Consider the following 9709-nt stretch of genomic DNA (forward strand, 5'->3'; position numbering starts at 1 on the left):
AGGATTCTTACCAGACCAGTTGTGAACTACCTGGGTTTAGACCATATGATCTATTAACACAGGCTTTGTATGGAAATAAGGATACACACCAATTGGGCCCTTCAGAAATCCACCTACCTGTGTTTTTACTTCTATTTAAGCATAGTGGGGAAAAAGGAGGCAGTAATTATTAGGTTCTAAGGCAAGACACTTTATTAGATATATTATTACGTATTTCAACCTCACCTACTTAAACTGTAACTAGAACCAGAATATTTTTCTCTCTGGAAAGCACTACCATAATTCAAGACCGTACAAAAGTCTTCCACACTTGATTAACTTTACAGTAAAAGTTTACACTCTTAAAATTTTTTGGGAAGCTTTTATTTTCTAACTTAGCATCTTAACAGATTTTACCCAAGTTGTCTTCCTAAATACATATACAGTACATGTGAGCATACTACAGTCAAGTTCAGAAAAAGGTGATGTGGGAGGGAAAGTAAAACAGGGTAACAATTCACTAGCCAGACACACAGGTTATATGTAAAACAAACATACTGTAAGTGAAATATTTAAAAATGAAAATAAATTAAGGTTACATCAAAGTTCCTGCTTGACTTTTATTATTTAAATCCTCAGTATAATACATACCACTGCATTATGGGTCATGGTAAGGGAGTGGGTCTTGAAAAAATCTGCTATAGAAAAAGTTTTATCAAAATAAGATTGAAGATCATCCTTCACACAACTATAGAAATTCTGCTGAATCACGTATTCAAACTAGGGGCATTTATTTTTTATTACATTGGATCTCTGCAAGGTATCAGCTGTTAAACTGAACAGCTATATAAATCAGATGTTAAGGTGCAAGTCTATATATTTTGACTGAGCCGATGTTTTGCCCCAGCCCTTTCCTTGCTTAGCCAAACTGTATGTTAGATTCTCAGACACCTGCAAGAAAACAGTTATTTTATCATATTCATCTATGTTCTAGAAACCAACATATGATATTTTAAGGACACCAAGTTGCTACGCAAACAATGCTAGCATGTTGAACATAGGCTTTAAAAGACTTATAAATAAAATGTTCAACTTTCTTCCATACATGATGCTTCTTGAGAAACATTGACGATTTGTGAACCAGTTGTGTGCATGTCAGTCATGTCGTAATACATTGTTATGTCTCACAAAAATGTAGTAGTCTTTAGAAAACATTAGTAAGCACCTTGGCTCACTATTACTAGGCACTGTTACTAGGCACTCCCCATCAACTACGAAAGGATAAGAAAGACCTGAATTTTACTGAACAGGGATTGCAGTCCACCAGATAAGAAGGCATACTTAATCTATAGCCTTCTGAAGTTTTGTATACACAATAGAGAAACAGCAGACACTGAAATATATTTAAAGGATATATAACAAAAATTTCCTCCAATGTTCAGTTATCTATTTTACAATAAAACTAGTCAGCTGTACTCCTTTCTATATGCAAAATCAGAAGGTCAGTGTAAATTTCTGTGGAAATTTACTTTCACTAACTAACATTAAAATCTTTGTTGTTTTGTCAATTTAGGTCATTTTTTCTTGTTAGCCAAACCTATGAGAAGAAAATACTCAACAAATTATGCAAAGTACTCAAAGCCACTTGTATTTAAATTGTATCAAACTTTCAGTGTTAAACCTAAAAAAACCCCAAAATCTCCAAAAAGTGATGGTTAAAAGTCAGAACAAAGCTCCTTCTCTGCTCCTGCAGGAGAGGGGCAGGCAGGCTGCCCCTCTAGTGTTCAGTCCGTCACTTTGAGGGTAGTGTGCCTACTGTCCAGCACTTTCTGGATTTGTGGTGGTGGTTTCTGTGCCAATAGGTTGCACATTGTCTGCCAGATTGTGTGCATGCTCAAGAAACAAGTCTTTAAGTACACTTAGCTCCTTGGTCAGGAGCTTAATTTTTGCCTCCAAACGTTCATTTTCTTCTTTCAACTGGTTAACCCTCTGCAGCGTATCTTGTGCCTTCTGCTTGCTTTTTAACCGGCTCTTTTTCACTGCCATGTTGTTGCGCTCTCGGCGCTGGCGGTATTCATCACTGTTTCTATCCACAAAGGAATTCTTTTTGCCCTGCTTGCTCGGAGGCACGGCTTTGCCTCCACCACCAGGGCTAACGGGCACCAGCTGAGGAACCTGCTGCAAACCGCTGGTGTGTGCTGGTGTGTGAATCACACTTATCCCGTTTGCTTCCGTAGTGGCGTTCTGTTGTGATGCCTTGCTCATTTGGACAGAATCTTCTTTTATCACCACAATACAATTTGTTAGAGATGGTGAAAATTGTTAGTAGTTTCCAGATTATGTTGCCAGTGAGTCTTCACATGGATTAAGGGCAAGTTGAACCTAGTAGAAAAATACATTTATTAAAACATTTAAAATGCCAGCATGAGCTATGATCTTGTACCTCACTGGCATTAGCAAAAGCTGCTGATGGCACATCTGGCAGGAACAATACATCATTACAATGCTGGAAACTGAAAAGCTGCCAACTGTTGAACTATTTCAGAAGTCCCAGGGTCATTTGGATTGGAAGGGACTGTTAGTGGGTCATCTAGTCAGCCTCTCTGCACCATGGTTGGAGTTATTCAGCTGTCCCAAAGCCATCTCTTGATGGGTGTCTAGTCTAGCCTTGACTAACTTGAGTTTCACAACCCATGTCTTGGCACCAAGTTAGTGTCTAACTTTTCCTCCAGTTTATATATAATTCTCTTAATTAGACTGAATTTTCCATGCTACAGCTTAAGTTTATTAACCGTCTGACTCTTGACCAACAGGACTCTTGTCTTTGAACTACCTCCCTGTGTATGTGCAGGCAAACTTCCTACAAGTCTCCCCTTTTCCAGACTAAGTGTGCCCAACTTTCTACCATTCCAAAGACTCCTTCCAGTATTTTCTAAACATAAATGCTCTCTTCTGAACTTGTTTTGCTTGGTCTGTTTGGTATTTTTTCCCACGTTTTATCATAGGATGCCCCAAACTGGTATCTATGTGCAAACAGAAGTCCAGCTGCGCTGCAGGAAATAGCTATTTCACTTGAAGGCAAAAAATGTAGTAAAATGTAAGTATTATGTAAGAATAACCTTCACAGTGAATTAATGTCTGTTCTGTCTGAATGTGTACCTTTGCCAATAAAAATATTCCTGTTTCAATTCATATGTTACGGCAAAATGAAGTTCCAACTAAAAAAATTAATCAGGAAGTGTTAACTTAATGTGCTAATTGTTCTTGCTAATGAGATGAATCTTTCAATGTGTACCTACATGTTAATCTTACTCACAAAATATGCTACCATGAAGGATATCAATATAGTTTATAGTTACAGCAGAGAGAGTTCACAGCTCCTGTTTTCCTGCTAGATGTATATAACTTTCCAAGAGTTATCCACAGAACTAGAATCTCTCATGCTTGTCCAAAGCACAAGAGAAACATTTTCCCTCTCTTTATTTGAAGAAATGTCATTGAAGGAACGGAAATACCCCTTTCAGTATAAGGGAAGGGCTTCAGTATTTAAGCAGTGCATAAAATGGTCTTTCTGCACTTATTCCAGTGAATTTATAAAAAGAAAACTTACCAATAATGTAGGCCTGATTCTACTTGATGCTTACCCAAGTGCTGAGCTGGGCAAACACTTAAACTTTAATGAGACTGGAGTTCAGCAAATGAACTGTTTTTGGAAATCCCACCTTGCAACTTTTGACAGTGCAGCATCTCTCCAGAGCATTACATACTCACATATATACACCTGATTATGTGCTCACAGAAATACAAACAGTGCATAAGGGGTATGTACTGGGAATGTACTGGGAGGTTGCAGATTGAAGACTGTAATGCTAGCAAAAGCCTACTACTAAAATGTTGGGTTCCTAATTGTTATTATCTTTTCATTACATGAATCGCTTAAGAAAGTTTATTTCTACAACCAGTTGATTTACACTTGAGAGAGGCAGAAGAGGTGCTTTTCTGCCACACAAGAAGCTTCAAATATCACTGAAAAAACTGTAAGTTACTGTGTAGTTGATGTGTGAGATTTGTGCACAGTTTTATACTCAGGAGCTCTGTATAAATTCTGCTGTCTTCAAATGAGTTTACTCAAAAATCTGTTTACAAAAATTGTACAATTAGAAATTCAGAACTTAAGAACAACTGGTTCTCTTGTGTATACTGAATCCTCTTTTGTTCATCTTCCAAAAAAAGAATCCTTAGACTCGCTGAGAGTGAAAACTTTAAGAATCACAGTCATTTCTGCCCAACAAGCAGGAAAGATGTGCAGCAGCTGTTTAATAAATCACAAGTGTAGAAATGGCACACATTCCCTATGAAAGCTGCTGTGGCAGTGTGACACTGCGACTCACAAACATGCTAAGACAGCTAAATATTATTTAAAAAGCAGGTAAAACCCAAAAGTTTTGTAGCTGCATTTGCTTTACAGTCATGTTGGCTAAAGGAAGATGCTATGCTTGGATAAACCGACCCTATGCTGACAGGAACTGACTGTGAAGGGTATCGGTAACAGTGCAAAAGATGGATTGTCTGACTCTTGCACGCAGATAACAGATCGACACAGATGGCTGAAAACAAGACACTGAGCTTGTTAATGCCTATGGTGATATCAAAGACAAATGTGTTTTTAGAATTATGGTCAGGCTGTATTGGAGAGCTCCCCTACCCTGATGTCCTTGCTTTGCCTTAGCAGGCTTAACTCAAGTCACTAGCAAGTCATATGTCAATTTTCACATGTCAAATGGGGGGAGGGAGGAGGGTTGCAACTTAATTCATTCAACACCTGCTCTCTTACAGTGTAAAACAGTGGTTTTCATCATGTAGTCTGCAGACCCCTGGGGGTCCACAGACTAAGGGGTCCATGAAAGATAATTATGATCAATCAACAGTATATAAATACCCATATTTACAATTCAAAGGGGTCTGCACCTCCATTTGAAATTTTTTAGGGGTTTCCAAATGAAAAAAGAAAAACCACTAGAGTAAAATGATGATGGTGGTGGTGATATACCTGGTATATATACAGTGTGCTTTCTACCTACAGAGTTCTGGGGTTTTAGAGCCGTTATTATCACTATTATTATAGATAAGGAAACTGAGACTCAGTTTAGTGCCTTGTCCAGGTCTTGATGGGGCAAAGAAGAAAAACCAGGTTTCACAAGTCCCCGCACTGCTTTTTCCAATCTGCCACATTAAACATAAAATTATATTGTTAAACCTGTGTGGGCCTTCTCAGTTTTCATGTGTCTTCCCTATTTGTGTAATGTTTGGTTTCCCCTCACAAAGACAAATATTTTGATAGCTTCCCACATTACAACCCTACAATAATTAATCAATGCCTACATATGACTGAATTAAGGAAGCATCAAGGAAAAAAAAAAGAATTAAGGAAGTGTCAAGAAAAAAAACGCAATTTCAGTTTCAGGTTTCTCACTGGTCATTAAAGAGCTCTTCTTAATCATGAAAAAATCCTGACAGCATCATTTTAAAGACTGTACAGACAACTGCCTGTGCATGTTAGACATTACCTTCTGCAAAGTTAGCATTTGAATAGACATGTTACCATCCCTGTTCCTGTATTTAGAGTTTTATTGCCTGGGCAAGTTGCTAGATTTTCTTTTACAAGTTGAATGTGTAGAAGAGAACAATGATGGGTGCAGCATATTTTCAGCAAAATTGACAGAAAAGCTGTAAAAATAAAAAATGTCTACTCTTCATGAAGTTTTAGCTCAATGCGTTATCTGAACCCAAGTAGTCCCTTGGTAGCTGAAAAAAAAATTTCCTTAAAACGAGGAGAAAAAGTGCACTACTGTGGCATATTCATCCTCTGCTAAGTCATCTGTTTAGAAAGCCAAGTAATTCCGGTGAAAGGAGGACCCCCCTCCCCACTTGGCTAGTGCTGCCTGTACACGTGGGGGGGGGGCATGTATTTTAATTGGTGATTGCTGGGCAGCTGCTATAATTAAAATACTGCAGTGTTACATGTATTAAGCCCCTGCACATGTAAAAATGACCACGGGACACTATTTAAACCTTGTCTGACACAGTCTAGATAGAACCACCCCACAGCCATTTAAAAACATGCAGGGGCTTAATACACACGAAGCTGCAGCAATGCTGGCGCGTTCAAATTAGAAGGTGGAGCGGACTCGATTAGCTGAGTCTCTGCTCCGACTCATTCTAATTGGAATGTGAAGGAGCAGGTGTAGAGGCAGCCCTTAAGTCCAGTATGTGCTCACACTCACCCTACCCTTGCCTTCAACATGCTTGTGATTGCAACCTCTCATGCTACACTGAAATATGAAGCATTGAATAGCCCAACTCCGGTCTGAATACAGACAAGCCCATCTCGCCGCACAAGGACCCAATCTTTTAAGACCATGCTTAAAACTTAAAACAATAACTAGGGGTGCACCAATAGGGATTTTTCAGACTGATATCAACAGCTGATTTTTAAGGAGGCGTATCAGCCAATACCAATCTGATTTCCAATACCAGCCCAGCGGCTTGGAGAGTTGTGTGCAGCTGGTAAGTCTATTGTGGTAGAAGGGAAGGGCATGGGGGGCAGATCAAGGCACCCAAGGTAAGGGAGACGTGGAGTGCACGGGACGGACCCATGGCTTGTCCAAGGGGCACGGGGGGGATGGGGTTGGCTCCTGCCACTGCACACCGCTCATCCTGTAGCTTGTCCGGTAGCTCCTGCCACTGCTTATCTGGGAGGAAAGGGGAATGTGTGCTCCTGGATCTGCACAGGGCGGGGCGGGTTGGGGCTGTGTGGGGCTCTTCCTGGCCTGCCCTGCCCTGCGCAATCTGGGGGCACACCTACCCCCCCATGCCCTACCCCCCCATGCCCTCTCAGATGAGCGACACACAGTGGTAGGAGCGGCACCCCCCCCAGATGAGTTGCAGCTCTGTCCCGTACCCCCCTCCCCCTGCCATGGCTGGCCAGCATTTGCCCCAGCCCCATTCCTATTCGCTGTGAGGGCCTTGATCTGCCCCGCTCCCCACTCCCCTTCCAGTCTGTTGAGACTTATCAGCTACAGGCAGCTCTCCTTGCTGCCCATGTGCTGCGCAGGCCATTTATCGGCCAAATTATCAGCCATATCAGGCCGATTTCTGGTACAGACAGTTGTCTTTATATCTGTGTGGATCCAATATCGGATCGATTCATCTGTGCACCTCTAATGGTAACCAGATGTATTTGCACCCAACGGCTTGTATTTTCCTTAACCCTGACCTTCCCAGATGAAACACTTCCACACCCTCACAAGGGAATTATACATCAATTAGTGCCCCTCTGAATTTTCTAATTAAACTCAATTCTTTTAACTTTTGGCATGCTTCCATAATTGGACAGCATCCTACCTACCCCAACGCCCTAGCTAACATTGTTTGGACAAGTCCAATTAAGTAACAATTGCTCACAAAAGCATTAATTGCTGCTTTTTGTACTTTTCAGACACTGACGTGGAGCTGGGAGCTGGAGGGCTAGTATCCTGTAGATGCCCCACAATTTGAACAAGTCTCTTTGTACTGCCAGTTACCTTGCTGCTTTTTTTCTAAGGCACTGAAACCAAACCAAACATTTAATGTTGTTTTAGTATCTGGTTACAATAGCTGCCAAAGTCGTCTTACCTATACATGGTTTTAAAGGAAAGTTTTAAGACAACAGCTGAAGGCAGGTTCAAATCCACTCTCCCCCATCCTTGAGCAGGGATCTGTACTGGTGTCTCACCTCTCCAGTGAGCACAGTGTCCGTCAATCTAGTGTGTATCCTGAAGAGTTTCCCTTGCTTCCTCTGGGACTTGTTCCATGTGGTAGGAAATATGTTTGTATCCACTGAGTGAGACTCAACGAGACTGTGGTCTGCAGGGTCAGGGCACTGCTGGGTAGCCCAACAGCCAGGGCACCATATGCTGCTGCATCTCAGTGCCCTGGGACTCAAGTGTTTTCAAACCATGGCCCTGGAAGGGCTGTAACGAGTGCAGGTGCAGCAGGGCCCAAAGATGCAAACAGCACTGCCCTTTCTGGAGGTCACCCACCAACAGCTGTGCACCACGGCACGGGCCTGCCAGCACGAGGTGGCCCTCCGCCCCAGCCAGTCCACCTGCTGACTGGTGCCCAGAGAAGGCAGCAGCTCCAGGGCCCGTGCCTTTCCGCCAGGAGGGGGCCGGCCAAGGGCTGCTGGTTGCGGGGCACGAGGCGGAGGCGCAGCCGCAGCCCTGGACGGCTGCACACAAGGCATCGCCCGCCCGTCACAACACGGAGCACACCGGGAGCCCCCCGCGGGCTCCGCATTTCACGGCGGAGTCCGCGCGGCTGGACCTGCTCCGCCTGGTGTCGGTTCAGCGGACAGGGCTGCTCGCCTCGACCTGGGCTGGCAGCGCCGGCCTCGGGCCTCCCCGCCCGGCCCCGCTCCCGCTCCCGCGGGGCCGAGTGATGCAACCGCCCCCCCCGCGGGCACTTTCGCTTTTGCTTCCCACCCCCCCGGGCCCGGCTCCGCCCGGCCCCGGCCCCGGCCCCGCCACACTCAGGCCCGATTGCGTCATGCGGCCCCGGCCTGAGGCGAGGACGCTCCTGCGCGCCCCTTCCCTCCCCTCCCCGCCCCGGCGCCGCGCCGCGCTCCGTACCTGGCCGGGCCGCGCCGGGACCGGGGCCGGGGCCGGGCCGCGGAGGGGGCGCGGGCCGGGCCCGAGTCTCGCTCGCGAAAGTGTTGAGCGAAGGCGAGCGATGATTGCGAAACCTCCGCCCCTCGCCTCGCCCCGCCCCATAACAACCCCCCGACCAATCGGCAGCCCGGATGCCTCGGGGATGATGCAATAGCCGCCCGGATTGGCAGGTGGCGCGGCCAATCCTGCTTGCCCGCCCGCCGTGCTCGGAAACAGAGACGGGCCCCAGGAGGGGGTTAACCCCTTCGTGACCCCGTGTGCGCGGGGCGAGGCCACATTGTATTGTTTGGGGGGGGGCATCCTGGCCTGCGTTTTTGGTTTTTTGTTGGTTTTTGTTGTGGTTTTTTTTAGTATCTGTCACTGTATAGATGAGGTTATATATATCGACACTCCGAGGATCACTCCACAAAGGAAAACCACAACCCATTACACAAGCCGTGCCTGCGCACCCATACAAAGGCCCACCCGCCACCCGGACCCAATAGTGGCCTGGGGTTTTATATATATTTTGTATCCAAGGCCAAATTAGCCAAAACTAATTCCAAATCCAAGAGTCCAGAGCCACGAGTGGCCGTGCTACCGGCAAACATCCTCCACCCACACCTGCGCCTTCAGATGTGCCCGAATCCTTTGGCGGGCATCCTGCACGCAGGCCCAAGCCCGCAGGCCCGCGGTTTGGATGCCCCCGAGTTTCGCTTGCCCTTGTCCATACAGCCACAGGAGCAAGCAAGGGACGAGGCAACCATTTCCATAAAACCACTGCACCTCGGCGGGTACCAAGGCACACCAAAAGAGCAGTTCTCCTGCCTTCTCAGATGCAGATGCGTGGCGTTTCTCCTGCCGGGTTAAGAAGCCGCTACACTTGATCTGAGTCTTCAAGAGGCCTGCTCACACGAATGCCTTCACGTCAGGGGCTGCCCGGTGCCCCACGCAGCAGCTGCTCTCTTTGGGGCACGCGCCCCCCCAGGATGCCATAGCCTCCGCGCGCCTCCGCGTCTGGCTCAGGGCAGCACCCCCGCCCT

General features: G+C 45.6%; 1 protein-coding gene across 3 annotated transcripts; it reads right to left on the reverse strand.

Moving 5' to 3' along the window:
• Nucleotides 1–174: 174 nt before the first annotated feature.
• Nucleotides 175–8783, reverse strand: CEBPG (CCAAT enhancer binding protein gamma). Of its 3 annotated transcripts, none has more exons than XM_090063282.1 (2): nt 8649–8783; nt 175–2361 (listed from the first exon to the last, which is right to left on the reverse strand). In XM_090063282.1, the coding sequence occupies exon 2, from the start codon at nt 2242–2244 to the stop codon at nt 1792–1794; it is 453 nt and encodes a 150-aa protein (XP_089919408.1). In that variant the 5' UTR covers nt 2245–2361; nt 8649–8783; the 3' UTR covers nt 175–1791. The 3 variants fall into 3 exon arrangements, with proteins under 3 accessions (XP_089919408.1, XP_089919410.1, XP_089919409.1); XM_090063284.1 differs by lacking the exon at nt 8649–8783 and adding an exon at nt 7754–8499; XM_090063283.1 differs by lacking the exon at nt 8649–8783 and adding an exon at nt 7654–8499.
• Nucleotides 8784–9709: the final 926 nt, after the last annotated feature.

Source organism: Crocodylus siamensis, chromosome 9, assembly GCF_052110815.1.
Source record: "Crocodylus siamensis isolate JL-2025a chromosome 9, ASM5211081v1, whole genome shotgun sequence".
In the NCBI taxonomy this organism is placed as follows: Eukaryota; Metazoa; Chordata; order Crocodylia; family Crocodylidae; genus Crocodylus; species Crocodylus siamensis.

Excerpts from the sequence above, each read along its gene's own strand:
- CEBPG (XM_090063282.1), bottom strand. The coding sequence starts at position 2,244 with ATGAGCAAGGCATCACAACAGAACGCCACTACGGAAGCAAACGGGATA.